Source organism: Phasianus colchicus, chromosome 34, assembly GCF_987193195.1.
Source record: "Phasianus colchicus chromosome 34, bPhaCol1.hap1.1, whole genome shotgun sequence".
Taxonomy (NCBI): Eukaryota; Metazoa; Chordata; class Aves; order Galliformes; family Phasianidae; genus Phasianus; species Phasianus colchicus.
This window is the reverse complement of record NC_143469.1, coordinates 2,622,214-2,639,699: the sequence shown is the minus strand read 5'-3', so window position 1 is coordinate 2,639,699 and position 17,486 is coordinate 2,622,214. Positions and strand designations below refer to the sequence as shown.

General features: G+C 60.4%; 1 protein-coding gene across 5 annotated transcripts in view; it reads right to left on the bottom strand.

Moving 5' to 3' along the window:
• Positions 1-2,998: 2,998 nt before the first annotated feature.
• Positions 2,999-17,486, bottom strand: part of SLC44A2 (solute carrier family 44 member 2 (CTL2 blood group)) — a 29,435-nt gene continuing 14,947 nt past the window's right edge. For 2 of the 5 annotated variants that reach the window (XM_090128834.1, XM_090128836.1), the window contains exons 15-22: positions 17,112-17,374; positions 15,246-15,340; positions 13,826-13,929; positions 13,635-13,708; positions 10,348-10,418; positions 9,325-9,413; positions 6,540-6,624; positions 3,060-3,221 (exon numbers count right to left, since the gene is read on the bottom strand). In XM_090128834.1, coding sequence (XP_089984960.1) covers positions 3,124-3,221; positions 6,540-6,624; positions 9,325-9,413; positions 10,348-10,418; positions 13,635-13,708; positions 13,826-13,929; positions 15,246-15,340; positions 17,112-17,374 — 879 coding nt within the window. In that variant the 3' untranslated portion in view covers positions 3,060-3,123. Of the gene's footprint in view, positions 3,021-3,059; positions 3,222-5,953; positions 6,302-6,539; positions 6,625-9,324; positions 9,414-10,347; positions 10,419-13,634; positions 13,709-13,825; positions 13,930-15,245; positions 15,341-17,111; positions 17,375-17,486 lie in introns of those variants that run through there. The other 3 variants (XM_090128835.1, XM_090128833.1, XM_090128832.1) reach the window with 3 other exon arrangements.

Below are 17,486 nucleotides of genomic sequence, written 5' to 3'. Positions count from 1 at the left end.
GGGAGATGGGAAGGAGATGGGGGGAGATGGGGGGGAGATGGGGGGTGGAGTGATGTGATATGGGGGGAGATGATGGGGAGATGGAGGGGATGGGGAAGATGGGGGGAGATGGGGAGATGGGGGGAGATGGGGGGTGGAGTGCTGTGATATGGGGGGAGATGGGGAGGAGATGGGGGGAGATGGGGGGTGGAGTGATGTGATATGGGGGGAGATGGGGGGGAGATGGGGAGATGGAGGGGATGGGGAAGATGGGGGGAGATGGGAGATGGGGGGAGATAGGAGGGATGGGGGGATGGGGGGTGGAGTGATGTGATATGGGGGGAGATGGGAAGGAGATGGGGAGAGATGGGGGGGAGATGGGGGGTGGAGTGATGTGATATGGGGGGAGATGGCGGGGAGATGGGGAAATGGAGGGGATGGGAGATGGGGGGAGATGGGGGGAGATTGGGGGGATGGGGGGGAGATGGGGGTGGAGTGATGTGATATGGGGGGAGATGGGGAGGAGATGGGGGGAGATGGGGAGATGGGGGGAGATTGGGGAGATGGGGGGGAGATGGGGGGGTGAAGTGATGTGATATGGGGGGAGATGGGGAGGAGATGGAGGGGATGGGGAAGATGGGAGGAGATGGGGAGATGGGGGGAGATGGGGGGTGGAGTGATGTGATATGGGGGGAGATGGGGGGATGGGGGGTGGAGTGATGTGAGATGGGGGGAGATGGGGGGATGGGGGGGATGGGGAAGATGGGGGGAGATGGGAGATGGGGGGAGATAGGAGGGATGGGGGGATGGGGGGTGGAGTGATGTGATATGGGGGGAGATGGGAAGGAGATGGGGAGAGATGGGGGGGAGATGGGGGGTGGAGTGATGTGATATGGGGGGAGATGGCGGGGAGATGGGGAAATGGAGGGGATGGGAGATGGGGGGAGATGGGGGGAGATTGGGGGGATGGGGGGGAGATGGGGGTGGAGTGATGTGATATGGGGGGAGATGGGGAGGAGATGGGGGGAGATGGGGAGATGGGGGGAGATTGGGGAGATGGGGGGGAGATGGGGGGGTGAAGTGATGTGATATGGGGGGAGATGGGGAGGAGATGGAGGGGATGGGGAAGATGGGAGGAGATGGGGAGATGGGGGGAGATGGGGGGTGGAGTGATGTGATATGGGGGGAGATGGGGGGGAGATGGGGAAATGGAGGGGATGGGGAAGATGGGGGGAGATGGGAGATGGGGGGAGATGGGGGGAGATAGGAGGGATGGGGGGAGATGGGGGGTGATGTGATATGGGGGGGGATGGGGGGATGGGGAGATGGAGGGGATGGGAGATGGGGGGAGATGGGGGGATGGGGGGAGATGGGGGGGAGATGGGGAAATGGAGGGGATGGGGAAGATGGGGGGAGATGGGGGGAGATAGGAGGGATGGGGGGATGGGGGGAGATGGGGGGTGGAGTGCTGTGATATGGGGGGAGATGGGGGGAGATGGGGGGTGGAGTGATGTGATATGGGGGGAGATGGGGGGATGGGGAGATGGAGGGGATGGGGAAGATGGGGGGAGATGGGGGGAGATAGGAGGGATGGGGGGATGGGGGGAGATGGGGGGATGGAGTGATGTGATATGGGGGGAGATGGGGGGAGACGGGGGGTGATGTGATATGGGGGGAGATGGGGAGATAGGAGGGGGTGTGGGGGGTATGGGGGGATGGGGAGTGATGCGATGGGGGGGATATGAGTGGGGGGGTTGTGGAGGGGGGGATGGGTTGGGGAAATATGGGGGGATATAGGGAGATGTGGGGGGATATGGAGGGGATATGAGGAGGCTGTGGGGGAGATTTGGGGGGGATATGAGGGGATATGAGAAGGATGTGGGGGGGTTGGGGGGATATGAGGGGGATTTGGGGGGGATATGAGGGGGATGTCAGGGGGATTTGGGGGATGTGGGGAATGTGAGGGGGCTGTGGGGGGGGTATGAGGGGAGATTTGGGGGGATATGAGGGGGATTTGGGGGGGGTTGGGAGGATATGAGGGGGATGTGGGGGATGTGGGAGGATATGAGGAGGATTTGGGGGGATGTAGGGGGATATGAGGGGAATTTGGGGAGGATATGAGGGGGATGTGGGGGGGCTGTGGGGGGATATAGGGGGGATATAAGGGGGATGTGAGGGGATATGAGGGGGATGTGGGGGGATATGAGGGGGATGTGGGGGGATATAGGGGGGATATGTGGGGGATGTGGGGGGGATATGAGGGGGATTTGGGGCGGATATGTGGGGTATTTGGGGGGATATGAGGGGGAGTTGGGGGGATATGAGGGGGATGTCAGGGGGATTTGGGGGGATGTGGGGGGATATAAGGGGAATATAAGGGGGATGTGGGGGGGATATGAGGGGGATATGAGGGGGATGAGGGGGCTGTGGGGGGGATATGAGGGGGATTGGGGGGGATTTGGGGGGATATGAGGGGGATATGTGGGGGATGTGGGGGGGATATAGGGGGGATATGAGAAGGATGTGGGGGGGGTTGGGGGGATATGAGGGGGATTTGGGGACGATATGTGGGGGATGTGGGGGGGCTGTGGGGGGATATGAGGGGGAGTTGGGGGGATATGAGGGGGATATAAGGGGGATGTGGGGGGGATATGAGGGGGATGTGGGGGGGATATGAGGGGGATGTGGGGGGATATGAGGGGGATGTGGGGGGATATAGGGGGGATATGAGAAGGATGTGGGGGGGGTTTGGGGGGATATGAGGGGGATTTGGGGGGGATATGAGGGGGATGTCAGGGGGATTTGGGGGGATGTGGGGGGATATAAGGGGGATATAAGGGGGATATAAGGGGGATGAGGGGGGATATGAGGGGGATGAGGGGGGATATGAGGGGAATTTGGGGGGATATAGGGAGGATATGTGGGGGATGTGGGGGGGATATGAGGGGGATATGAGGGGGATGAGGCGGCTGTGGGGGGGATATGAGGGGGATTGGGGGGGCTGTGGGGGGGATATGAGGGGGATGAGGGGGCTGTGGGGGGATATGAGGGGGATGTGGGGGGATATGAGGGGGATGTGGGGGGGATATGAGGGGGATGTGGGGGCTGTGGGGGGCTGTGGGGGATCAGTGGGGCTGCGGGGCTCTAGGCCTCCTTGTTCCTCTTCCTGAGCAGCTTGCGCAGCTCCGGGGACATGAAGTACGGCTTCTCTGCCGAGCCGTCGTTCCGCTCCAGGTCCTCCACTGCAATGAGAAGCCGGGGGGCACGGGGGGGAGGGGGGGTCGGTACGGCCGTGGGGCGGGACGCGGGGTCGCGGATGGGGGCGTGGGGCACGGGGGGGGGGAGGGGGGGGGGTCGGTGCGGCCGCGGCCGCGTTAATTGCAGGCGGTAATTGGCTGCGTTCCCGGCAGCGGTGGCGCTGCTGGAGCCCGACGGCCGCTGCCACAGCAGAGCCGTAAGCAGAGGAGAAGCGCAGAGCAGAACAGAGCGATGGGGGGGGGGGCAGCGGGGGGGGGGTCTGAGATGTGAGCGGCCATGGGACAGCGATCTGAGGGTTAGTGGGGGGGGCGTCTGTGGGGTGGGGGCGTCAGTGGGGTGGGGGTCAGCATCAGTGGGATGGGGGCGTCAGTGGGGTGGGGATCAGCATCAGTGGGGTGGGAGCATCAGTGGGATGGGGGTCAGCATCAGTGGGGTGGGGGCGTCAGTGGGGTGGGGGTCAGCATCAGTGGGGTGGGGATCAGCGTCAGTGGGGTGGGAGCATCAGTGGGGTGGGGGTCAGCATCAGTGGGGTGGGAACATCAGTGGGGCGGGAGCATCAGTGGGGTGGGGGTCAGCGTCAGTGGGATAGGAGCATCAGTGGGGTGGGGATCTGAGATTTGAGCATCAGTGGGGTGGGGATCAGCATCAGTGGAGTGGGAGCATCAATGGGGTGGGAGCATCAGTGGGATGGGGGCGTCTGTGGGGTGGGGATCAGCATCAGTGGGGTGGGAGCATCAGTGGGGTGGGAGCGTCAGTGGGGTGGAGGCGTCTGTGGGGTGGGAGCGTCAGTGGGATGGGGATCAGCATCAGTGGGATGGGAGCATCAATGGGATGGGGGTCAGCATCAGTGGGGTGGGAGCGTCAGTGGGGTGGGGATCAGCATCAGTGGGGTGGGGGTCAGCATCAGTGGGATAGGAGCATCAGTGGGGTGGGGATCTGAGATTTGAGCATCAGTGGGATGGGGATCAGCATCAGTGGGGTGGGAGCATCAGTGGGGCGGGAGCATCAGTGGGGTGGGAGCATCAGTGGGGCGGGAGCATCAGTGGGGTGGGAGCATCAGTGGGATGGAGGCGTCTGTGGGGTGGGAGCGTCAGTGGGATGGGGATCAGCATCAGTGGGGTGGGGATCTGAGATTTGAGCATCAGTGGGATGGGGATCAGCATCAGTGGGATGGGGGTCAGCATCAGTGGGATGGGAGCATCAGTGGTGGGAGTGTCGGTGGGGTGGGGGCGTCTGTGGGGTGGGGATCAGCATCAGTGGGGCGGGAGCATCAGTGGGGTGGGGATCTTAGATCTGAGTATCAATGGGATCGGAGCATCAGTGGGATGGGAACTGGGCATTAATGGGACAGGAACTGGAGCGCCAATGGGACGGGGATGGGAGCATCAGTGGGGCAGAATTCGGAGATCTGAGAGCCAACGGGGCAGGGATCATCAGTGGGATGGGGATCTGAGAGCTGAGCACCAATGGGACGAGGACCTGGGGGTTAATGGGACGAGGATCTGTGCATTAATGGGATGAGGATCTGGGGGTTAATGGAACAAGGACCTGGGTTTTAATGGGATGAGGATCTGGGTGTTAATGGGATGGGGATGGAGGTGCCGCTGGCCAAAGCTCTGGGGTGCATCCCGCAGGGCCCCAAAACTCTGCAGGAATGGGGTCATTGGATCCCAGTTGGGGTCATCGGATCCAATTTGAGGTCATTGGATTCCAGTTGGGGTCATCGGATCTGATCTGGGGTCATCGGATCCCAGTTGGGTCATCAGATCTCAGTTGGGGTCATCGGATCCAATTTGGGGTCATCGGATCCCAGTTGGGGTCATCAGATCCCAGTTGGGTAATCGGATCCGATTTGGGGTCATCGGATCCCAGTTGGGTCATTGGATCCGATTTGAGGTCATCAGATCCGATTTGGGTCATCGGATCCCAGTTGGGGTCATCGGATCCCAGTTGGGGTCATCGGATCTGATTTGGGGTCATCAGATCCCAGTTGGGTCATCGGATCCGATTTGGGGTCATCGGATCCCAGTTGGGTCATCGGATCCCAGTTGGGGTCATCGGATCTGATCTGGGGTCATCGGATCCCAGTTGGGTCACTGGATCCGATTTGGGGTCATCGGATCTGATCTGGGGCATCGGATCCCAGTTGGGGTCATCGGATCCCAGTTGGGTCATCGGATCCAATTTGGGGTCATCAGATCCTAGTTGGGGTCATCGGATCCCAGTTGGGTCATCGGATCCCAGTTGGGGTCATCGGATCCCAGTTGGGTCATCGGATCCAATTTGGGGTCATAGGATCCAATTTGGGGTCATTGGATCCAATTTGGGGTCATCGGATCCAGATGGGGTCATTGGATCCCAGTTGGGTCATCGGATCCTAGTTGGGGTCATTGGATCCCAGTTGGGTCATCGGATCCGATTTGGGGTCATCGGATCCAGTTGGGGTCATTGGATCCCAGTTGGGTCATTGGATCCTAGTTGGGGTCATTGGATCCCAGTTGGGTCATCGGATCTGATTTGGGGTCATCGGATCTGATTTGGGGTCATCGGATCCCAGTTGGGTCATCGGATCCTAGTTGGGGTCATTGGATCCCAGTTGGGTCATCAGATCCGATTTGGGGTCATCGGATCTGATTTGGGGTCATCAGATCCCAGTTGGGGTCATAGGATCCCAGTTGGGGTCATCGGATCCCACTTGGGGTCATAGGATCCAATTTGGGGTCATCGGATCCCAGTTGGGGTCATCAGATCCGATTTGGGGTCATAGGATCCAATTTGGGGTCATTGGATCCAATTTGGGGTCATCGGATCCCAGTTGGGGTCATCAGATCCGATTTGGGATCATCGGATCCCAGTTGGGTCATCGGATCCCATTCCCCCCGCAGCAGCAATGGGGCAGGAAATGGGGGCAGCGGAGCGAGCCGGGGGGGAGCGCATGGATCCTTTTGGGGCCGCCCCTATTTTGGGGGTGGACTGGGGGTCCCCCGCAGCAGAACGGCGCTCAGCCCGGGGGGGACGCGGTACGGCCGTGCGGGGGATCCGTCGTTCCGCTCCAGATCTTCACCTTTGGGGTCACCCCGGGGGGTTCGGGGGTGTGGGGAGGGGGGAGGGGGGAGGGGAGAGGGTAAAGCGGAGCGAAGAGCGAAGGAAGGGGAGGAAAAAAAAGGAGAAAAAAGGGAAATCGGAGTCAGTCGCAGCGAGACGGAGCCAACAGCAAAGCGGTGGGACGGAGACGCAGAGAGGATGTGGGGCAGAGCTGTGGGGAGCCCTAAATGGGGCGGGGGTCCCGGGGGGGCACTCACAGAAGCAGAGGAAGAGGGTATCCACGCACATCCCAAAGACGCTGAGGAAGCCGTGGGCGATGAGGTAGGAGCCCAGCAGCACCGTCTGTGGGGCAACGCTGTGGTTATGGGGGGAGAGTGGAGGGGGGGCAGCGCCGGGGGGGTGACGACCCACGGGCGACAGCCATTGGTCAATTCCTGATGGCCAACACCCAGTGGCCAACGTTCATTGGCCAACTACTGATGGCCAACACCCAATGGCCAACGTTCATTGGCCAACTACTGATGGCCAGCCCCCATTGGTCAATTCCTGATGGCCAACTCCTGATGGCCAACCCCCATTGGTCAATTCCTGATGGCCAACACCCAATGGCCAACATCCATTGGCCAACTCCTGATGGCCGACCCCCATTGGTCAATTCCTGATGGCCAACACTCAATGCCTGATATCCATTGGCCAACTCCTGATGGCCAACAAACACCCCATTGGCCACCCCCATTGGCCAACACCCCATTGGTCAATTCCTGATAGCCAACACCCCATTGGTCAACACCCCATTGGTCAACTCCTGATGGCCAACATTCAATGGTCAACACCCATTGGTCAACTCCTGATAACCAATCCCCATTGGCCATCACCCCATTGGTCAACTCCTGATGGCCAACACCCCATTGGTCAACTCCTGATGGCCAACACTCAATGGCCAATATCCATTGGCCAACTCCTGATGGTCAACACCCCATTGGTCAACCCCTGATGGCCAACCCCCATTGGTCAACTCCTGATGGCCAACCCCCATTGGTCAACCCCTGATGGCCAACACCCCATTGGTCAACCCCTGATGGCCAACACCCCATTGGTCAACTCCTGATGGCCAACCCCCATTGGTCAACCCCTGATGGCCAACACCCCATTGGTCAACCCCTGATGACCAACCCCCATTGGTCAACCCCTGATGGACAACACCCCATTGGTCAACCCCTGATGGCCAGCCCCCATTGGCCAACTCCTGATGGACAACAAACACCCCATTGGCCAACCCCCATTGGCCACCACCCCAATGGTCAACACCCCATTGGTCAACCCCTGATGGCCAACCCCCATTGGTCAACTCCTGATAGCCAACCCCCATTGGCCAACTCCTGATGGCCAACCCCCATTGGTCAACCCCTGATGGCCAACCCCCATTGGTCAACCCCTGATGGCCAACCCCCATTGGTCAACTCCTGATGGCCAACACTCAATGGTCAACCCCTGATGGCCAACCCCCATTGGTCAACTCCTGATGGCCAACACTCAATGGCCAAACCCCATTGGTCAACCCCTGATGGCCAACACCCCATTGGTCAACTCCTGATGGCCAACCCCCATTGGTCAACCCCTGATGGCCAACACCCCATTGGTCAACCCCTGATGACCAACCCCCATTGGTCAACCCCTGATGGACAACACCCCATTGGTCAACCCCTGATGGCCAGCCCCCATTGGCCAACTCCTGATGGACAACAAACACCCCATTGGCCAACCCCCATTGGCCACCACCCCAATGGTCAACACCCCATTGGTCAACCCCTGATGGCCAACCCCCATTGGTCAACTCCTGATAGCCAACCCCCATTGGCCAACTCCTGATGGCCAACCCCCATTGGTCAACCCCTGATGGCCAACCCCCATTGGTCAACCCCTGATGGCCAACCCCCATTGGTCAACTCCTGATGGCCAACACTCAATGGCCAAACCCCATTGGTCAACCCCTGATGGCCAACACCCCATTGGTCAACTCCTGATGGCCAACCCCCATTGGTCAACCCCTGATGGCCAACACCCCATTGGTCAACCCCTGATGACCAACCCCCATTGGTCAACCCCTGATGGACAACACCCCATTGGTCAACCCCTGATGGCCAGCCCCCATTGGCCAACTCCTGATGGACAACAAACACCCCATTGGCCAACCCCCATTGGCCACCACCCCAATGGTCAACACCCCATTGGTCAACCCCTGATGGCCAACCCCCATTGGTCAACTCCTGATAGCCAACCCCCATTGGCCAACTCCTGATGGCCAACCCCCATTGGTCAACCCCTGATGGCCAACCCCCATTGGTCAACCCCTGATGGCCAACCCCCATTGGTCAACTCCTGATGGCCAACACTCAATGGCCAAACCCCATTGGTCAACCCCTGATGGCCAACACCCCATTGGTCAACTCCTGATGGCCAACCCCCATTGGTCAACCCCTGATGGCCAACACCCCATTGGTCAACCCCTGATGACCAACCCCCATTGGTCAACCCCTGATGGACAACACCCCATTGGTCAACCCCTGATGGCCAGCCCCCATTGGCCAACTCCTGATGGACAACAAACACCCCATTGGCCAACCCCCATTGGCCACCACCCCAATGGTCAACACCCCATTGGTCAACCCCTGATGGCCAACCCCCATTGGTCAACTCCTGATAGCCAACCCCCATTGGCCAACTCCTGATGGCCAACCCCCATTGGTCAACCCCTGATGGCCAACCCCCATTGGTCAACCCCTGATGGCCAACCCCCATTGGTCAACTCCTGATGGCCAACACTCAATAGCCAATGTCCATTGGCCAACCCCTGATGGCCAACACCCCATTGGTCAACTCCTGATAACCAACCCCCATTGGCCAACACGGCACCATTTCCCACCGGAACGTTTGCCAGGAGCTGCTGCGGATCTCTTTGGGTGCCCCCCCATCCCCCTCCCCATCCCCCTCCCCAATCCCCCCCCCCCAGCCCCCCAAAATCCCCCCCCCAGCCCCACTCACCAGGATGGGCACCCAGTAGTAGTTGAGCGTCGGCGCCGTGTCCTCCACCAGTTTGATGCGGTGCGTGAAGAAAAAGAAGGCGAGGACCCCTGGAAGGGAATCCCAGAGGTGGCAGCGGGGGGTGGGGGGCAGCAAAAGGGGGTGGGAGGGGGAGGGGGGGTTGGGGAGGGTCTCCCAAAAATGTGGGGTCTGGGGAGGGTCTTCCCCAACCGATGGGGGCTGGGATGGCTCCTCCTCAACCAAGCGAGTTTAGGAAGGGTCTTCCGCAACAACTGGGGGCTGGGGAGGGTCTTCCCAACCAATGGGATTTGGAGAGCCCCCTCCCCAACCTATGGGGTCTGGAGAGCCCCCTCCCCAACCAATGGGATCTGGAGAGCCCCCTCCCCAATCAATGGGGTCTGGAAAGCCCCTCCCCAACCTATGGGGTCTGGAGAGCCCCCTCCCCAATCAATGGGGTCTGGGAATCCCCTTCTTCAACCAGTGGGGTCTGGAGAGCCCCCTCCCCAACCAATGGGGTCTGGAGAGCTCCCTCCCCAACCAATGGGGTCTGGGAATCCCCTCCCCAACCAATGGGGTCTGGAGAGCTCCCCCCCCAATCAATGGGGTCTGGAGAGCCCTGTCCTCAATCAGTGGGGTCTGGAGAGCCCCCTCCCCAACCAACGGGATCTGGGAATCCCCTTCTTCAACCAGTGGGGTTTGCGATGGCTCCTCCCAACCAATGGGGTCTGGAGAGCTTCCTCCTCAATCAATGGGGTCTGGGAAGCCCCCTCCCTAACCAACGGGATCTGGGAATCCTGTTCTTCAACCAATGGGGTCTGCGATGGCTCCTCCCAACCAATGGGGTCTGGAGAGCCCCCTCCCCAACCACTGGGGTCTGGAGAGCTCCCCCCCCAACCAATGGGGTCTGGAGAGCCCCCTCCCCAACCAATGGGGTCCGGGAAGCCCCCTCCCAACCAAAGGGATCTGGGAACTCTTGTGATGCCCCCACCGCCCCAAATTTCATCCCCAACGGCCCCCACGCACCAACGCCGCCCACGATGAGGAGTTTGCCGAGGAAGAGGAGGAAATCGGTGACTTTATCCAGCACCACGACCCTGGGGTGGGAGGGAGGTGAGCGCCCACCCCCACAGCGCCGGCTCCCCCAAGGGGGCTTCGGGGGTCGGGACTTTGGGGGTTGGGATTTTAGGGGGTCGGGACTTTGGGGGTTGGGATTTTGGGGGGTCGGGACTTTGGGGGGTCAAGATTTTGGGGACTGGGATTTTGGGGGCTGGGATTTTGGGGGGCCGGGACTTCAGGACTTGGGATTTTGGGGGGTCAAGACTTTGGGGGCTGGGACTTTGGGGGTCGGGACTTTTAGGGGTAGAGATTTTGGGGGCTGGGACTTTGGGACTCGGGATTTTGGGGGGTCGGGACTTTGGGGGCTGGGATTTTGGGGGTTGGGTCTTTGGGGGCTGGGACATTGCGGATTGGGATTTTAGGGGTCAGGACTTTGGGGGCCGGGACTTTGGGGGTCAGGATTTTAGGGCTCGGGATTTTGGGGGGCCGGGATTTTGGGGGTTGGGACTTTGGGGGGTCAGGACTTTGGGGGTTGGGATTTTGGGGGTCAGGATTTTAGGGGCTGGGACTTTGGGGGTCAGGATTTTGGGAGCTGGGACTTTGGGGGTTGGGACTCTGGGGGTTGGGACTTTGGGGGTGGGGATTTTGGGGGTTGGGACTTTTAGGGGTCGGGATTTTGGGGGTTGGGACTTTGGGGGGCCAGGACTTTGGGGGTCAGGATTTTAGGGCTCAGGACTTTGGGGGGTCGGGACTTTGGGGATTGGGATTTTAGGGGTCGGGACTTTGGGGGCTGGGACTTTGGGGGTCAGGATTTTAGGGGCTGGGATTTGGGGGGTCAGGACTCTGGGAGTTGAGACTTTGGGGGTCAGGATTTTAGGGGCCGGGATTTTGGGATTTGGGACTTTGGGGGTCGGGACTTTGGGGGTTGGGACTTTGGGGGTCAGGATTTTAGGGGTCAGGATTTTGGGGGTTGGGACTTTGGGAGTTGGGACTTTGGGGGTCGGGACTTTGGGGGTCAGGATTTTAGGGTCAGGATTTTGGGGGATGGGACTTTGGGGGTTGGGACTTTGGGGGTTGGGACTTTGGGGGTCAGGATTTTAGGGGCCGGGATTTTGGGGGCTGGGACTTTGGGGGGTCGGGATTTTAGGGGCTGGGACTTTGGGGGTCGGGATTTTAGGGGTCAGGATTTTGGGGGTTGGGACTTTGGGGGTTGGGATTTTGGGGGGTCTGGACTTTGGGGGGTCAAGATTTTGGGGACTGGGATTTTGGGGGCTGGGATTTTGGGGGGCCGGGACTTCAGGACTTGGGATTTTGGGGGGTCAAGACTTTGGGGGCTGGGACTTTGGGGGTCGGGACTTTTAGGGGTCGAGATTTTGGGGGCTGGGACTTTGGGACTCGGGATTTTGGGGGGTCGGGACTTTGGGGGCTGGGATTTTGGGGGTTGGGTCTTTGGGGGCCGGGACATTGCGGATTGGGATTTTAGGGGTCAGGACTTTGGGGGACGGGACTTTGGGGGTCAGGATTTTAGGGCTCGGGACTTTGGGGGGCCGGGACTTTGGGGGGTCAGGACTTTGGGGGTTGGGATTTTGGGGGTCAGGATTTTAGGGGCTGGGACTTTGGGGGTTGGGACTCTGGGGGTTGGGACTTTGGGGGTGGGGATTTTGGGGGTTGGGACTTTGGGGGTCAGGATTTTAGGGCTCAGGACTTTGGGGGGTCGGGACTTTGGGGATTGGGATTTTAGGGGTCGGGACTTCGGGGGCTGGGACTTTGGGGGTCAGGATTTTAGGGGCTGGGATTTGGGGGGTCAGGACTCTGGGAGTTGAGACTTTGGGGGTCCGGATTTTAGGGGTCGGGATTTGGGGCGGTTGGGACTTTGGGGGTCAGGATTTTAGGGGCTGGGACTTTGGGGGTCAGGATTTTAGAGGTCAGGATTTTGGGAGCTGGGACTTTGGGGGTTGGGACTCTGGGAGTTGAGACTTTGGGGGTCCGGATTTTAGGGGTCGGGATTTGGGGCGGTTGGGACTTTGGGGGTCGGAATTTTAGGGGCTGGGACTTTGGGGGTTGGGACTCTGGGGGTAGGGACTTTGGGGGTGGGGATTTTGGGGGTCAGGATTTTAGGGGCCGGGATTTGGGGAGCTGCGACTTTGGGGGTTGGGACTTTGGGAGTCAGGTTTTTAGGGGCTGGGACTTTGGGGGGTCGGGACTTTGGGGGGTTGGGACTTTGGGGGATTGAGACTTTGGGGGTCGGGAATTTTGGGAGTCAAGACTTTGGGGGCTGGGACTTTGGGGGTTGGGATTTTGGGAATCAGGATTTTGGGGGGCCGGGACTTTGGGGGTCGGGAATTTTGGGAGTCAAGACTTTGGGGGCTGGGACTTTGGGAGTCAGGACTCTGGGAGTTGAGACTTTGGGGGTCCGGATTTTAGGGGTCGGGATTTTGGGCAGTTGAGACTTTGGGGGTCCGGATTTTAGGGGTCGGGATTTTGGGCAGTTGGGACTTTGGGGGTCGGGATTTTAGGGGCTGGGACTTTGGGGGTCGGGATTTTAGGGTTCAGGATTTTGGGTGTTGGGACTTTGGGGGTTGGGATTTTGGGGGTTGGTACTCTTAGGGGTCAGGACTTTGGGGGTCAGGATTTTAGGGCTCCGGACTTTGGTGGGCCGGGACTTTGGGGATTGGGATTTTAGGGGTCGGGACTTCGGGGGCTGGGACTTTGGGGGTCAGGATTTTAGGGGCTGGGATTTTGGGGGTCAGGACTCTGGGAGTGGAGACTTTGGGGGTCAGGATTTTAGGGGTCGGGATTTGGGGTGGTTGGGACTTTGGGGGTCGGGACTTTGGGGGTCACAATTTTGGGGGCTGGGACTTTTGGGGGTCGGGATTTTAGGGGCTGGGATTTTGGGGGTCGGGACTTTGGGGGGTCAGGATTTTAGGGGCTGGGACTTTGTGGGTCAGGATTTTAGGGGTCAGGATTTTGGGAGCTGGGACTTTGGGGGTTGGGACTCTGGGAGTTGGGACTTTGGGGGTCAGGATTTTAGGGGCCGGGATTTTGGGGGTTGGGACTTTGGGGGGTCAGGATTTTAGGGGCTGGGACTTTGGGGGTCGGGACTTTGGGGAGTCAGGATTTTAGGGGCTGGGACTTTGTGGGTCAGGATTTTAGGGGTCAGGATTTTGGGTGTTGGGACTTTGGGGGTTGGGATTTTGGGGGTTGGGACTTTTAGGGGTCGGGACTTTTAGGGGCCGGGATTTTGGGGTCTTCACCGAATGATGTTCCTCATCAGCAGGGAGAAGGCGTTGCGGGCGGAGGTGCAGAAGTTGGTGCCGTAGACGGCGATCTGTGGGGCAGAGGTGGGGGGCAGGGGGGGGGGCACTCAGCCCGGAGCGGAGCGAAACCCTCCTCCAAAAGCACCAGGAAATGCCCCCAAAATCCCCGATTTCGCGGCGCCCCGCACCATGATGTAGGCGTTCCTGTTGAGGAACTTGAGGAACTTCTCCAGGCACCAGAAGCAGCACTTGAGGCAGCCCAGCAGCAGCTTGGCCACTTTGTTCTCAGCTCCTGCAGGGGGGGGGGAAAAGCGGCCGGACCCCCAGCGTCAGCCCATGGAGGGGGGGGGGAGGGGGGGCAGCCCCAAGACCCCAGACCCCATTGGGAGCACCCACAGCCCGGCCCAGCAGCTCGGGGTCAATGGGGGTCGACCCCGTGGGGCTGTCGGCTTTGGGATGTCTGTCCCCATAAAGACCCCAATTTGTCTGTCTGTCCCCACAATACCCCGATCTTGTCCCGCTGTCCGTCCCCACAAAGACCCCAAACTCGTCCGTCTGTCCCCACAATACCCCGATCTTGTCCCGCTGTCCGTCCCCACAAAGACCCCAAACTCGTCCGTCTGTCCCCTCAATACCCCAATCTTGTCCCACTGTCCGTCCCCAATCAGACCCCATCTCATCCCAGTGTCCCCATGGAGACCCCAAACTCATCCCATTGTCCATCCTCACAGACCCCGTCTCCGTCCATCTGTCCGTCCCCACAGACCCCATCCATCTGTCCATCCCCACAGACCCCGTCCATCTGTCTGTCCCCATAGATCCAGTCCATCTGTCCGTCCCCACAGACCCCATCCTTCTGTCCGTCCCCACAGACTCCATCCATCTGTCCATCCCCACAGACCCCGTCCATCTGTCTGTCCCCACAGACCCCGTCCTTCTGTCCATCCCTGCAGACCCCATCCTTCTGTCCATCCCCACAGACTCCATCCATCTGTCCGTCCCCATAGACTCCATCCATCTGTCCGTCCCCACAGACCCCATCCATCTGTCTGTCCCCAGAGACGCTGTCCATCTGTCCGTCCCCACAGACCCCGTCCATCTGTCCATCCCCACAGACCCCACCCGTCCATCCCCATAGACTCCATCCATCTGTCCATCCCCACAGACCCCATCCATCTGTCTGTCCCCAGAGACCCTGTCCCTCTGTCCATCCCCACAGACCCCGTCCATCTGTCCATCCCCACAGACCCCATCTGTCCATCCCCACAGACTCCATCCATCTGTCCGTCCCCAGAGACCCCGTCCCTCTGTCCATCCCCACAGACCCTGTCCTGCTGTCCTTCCCCACAGTCCCCCACCATGCTGTCCTTCCCCACAGTCCCCCATCCTTCTGTCCATCCCCCCGTCCCCCTGTCCATCCCCCCATCCCCCTGTCCGTCCCGCCGCCCCTCTGTCTGTCCCCCCGTCCCCCTGTCCGTCCCCCCGTCCCCCTGTCCGTCCCCCCATCCCCCTGTCCGTCCCCCCGTCCCTCTGTCTGTCCCCCCGTCCCTCTGTCCGTCCCCCCGTCCCCCTGTCCGTCCCCCCGTCCCCCTGTCCGTCCCGCTGCACCTTTCAGCCTGTGGTCCAGGTACTCCAGGATGACGCGGATGAGCTGCACGATGGCGAGGATCAGCGACCCGAAGGCGAGCGAACCGGTGTGGTACCTACAGGGTGGGATGGTGTCCGTCCGTCCGTCCGTCCGTCCGTCCATGGGGGGGGGGGGGGAAGGGAGGAAACTCCATCAGTAACGGGTTGGGGGTGGAAAAAAATCCATTGTCGTGGGGGAGAGGTGAGAAATGGCCGTCAGTAATGGGGGAGGAATGGGGAGTTGCATTGGTAAGGGGGGAGGAATGGAAACGCTCCGTAATTAATGGGTGAGAAGCAGAAAAGGTCTGAAATTAACGAGTGAGAGACTGAGACTGAGTGAGATTAATGAGTGAGAGACTGAGAACTCCGTCAGTGATGGGGGGGGGGGATGGAAAAGTCCGTTGGCAACGGGTGAGAGGTGGAAAACATCCAGAAGTAATGGGGGAGAGATTGAAACATTCCATCAGTTATGGGCGAGAGGTGGAAAGCGCCCATCGGTAACGGGCTGGGGATGGAAAGCTCCTCTGGAAATGGGAGAGGGAAGGGAAACGTCCAAAAGTAGTGGAAAATTCCATCAGCAGTGGGTGAGAAGTGGAAAAAATCCGTAAGTAATGGGGGAGAGGTGGAAAAAGTCCAAAAGCCACTGGGTTGGGGATGGAGATCTCCAGCGGGGATGGGATGGGGATGGGGATGGGGATGGGGATGGGATGGGGATGGGATGGGATGGGGATGGGATGGGATGGGGATGGGGATGGGGATGGGGATGGGATGGGATGGGATGGGGATGGGGATGGGATGGGATGGGGATGGGGATGGGGATGGGATGGGGATGGGGATGGGGATGGGGATGGGGATGGGGATGGGGATGGGGATGGGATGGGATGGGATGGGATGGGGATGGGGATGGGGATGGGATGGGGATGGGGATGGGGATGGGGATGGGGATGGGGATGGGATGGGGATGGGGATGGGGATGGAGATGGGATGGGGATGGGGATGGGGATGGGGATGGGGATGGGATGGGGATGGGATGGGGATGGAGATGGGGATGGAGATGGGGATGGAGATGGGGATGGGGATGGGGATGGGGATGGGGATGGGATGGGGATGGGGCGGGGACGGGGACGGGGACGGGGACGGGGACGGGATGGGATGGGATGGGATGGGATGGGGATGGGGATGGGGATGGGGATGGGGATGGGGATGGGGATGGGATGGGATGGGATGGGATGGGGATGGGATGGGGATGGGGATGGGGATGGGATGGGGATGGGATGGGATGGGGATGGGGATGGGGATGGGGATGGGGATGGGGATGGGGATGGGGATGGGGATGGGGATGGAGATGGAGATGGAGATGTGGATGGAGATGTGGATGGAGATGGGGATGGGGACGGAGATGGGGACGGAGATGGGGACGGAGATGGGGATCTCCAGCAGGGATGGGGATGGGGATGGAGATGGAGATGGGAATGGGGGTGGGGATGGGAATCTCCAATGGGGACGGGGATGGAGACAGGGATGGAGATGGGGATGGGATGGGGATGGGGATGGAGATGGAATGGAGATCTCCAGCAGGGATGGGGATGGGGATGGAGATGAAAATGGAGATGGGGATGGAGATGGAGATGGGAATCTCCAGCAGGGATGGGGATAAAGATGGGGATGGGGACAGAGATGGAGATGGGAATCTCCAGCAGGAATGGGGATGAAGATGGGAATGAGGATGGAGATGGAGATCCCCAGCAGGAATGGGGATGGAGATGGGGATGGAGATGTGAGCAGAGATGGGCTGTGGATGGAAGGACCCCCGCCGTCCTGCTGGGACGCAGCGGGCGCAGGACACACCTGAGCGCGCGGCCGAAGGAGGAGAAGAGGGGGAAGGCGGGGATGTCCTGGGGCTTCTTGAAGGCCCAATAATAGGAGGCGAAGGCGCCCGCCAGCGTCACCTGGCCCAGCGCGATGGCGAAGTTGGCCAGCCAGAAGAGCATGAAGAGGTTGAAGAGCTGCAGCGCCGTCAGCGAGCGGTGGAACGACGACTCGCCGCCGTAGAGCGCAAAGAGGCACTGAGAGCCGGGGCACTGCGCCGCCGCTTCGCTCGTGTTGAACGTCTGGGGGCAGCAGGGATGTGGGCAGCACCAGCGGCACCAACAGCTGTGGCACCAATGTCCCATGGAACCAACATTTATGGCACCAACGTGCCATGGAACCAGCATTTATGGC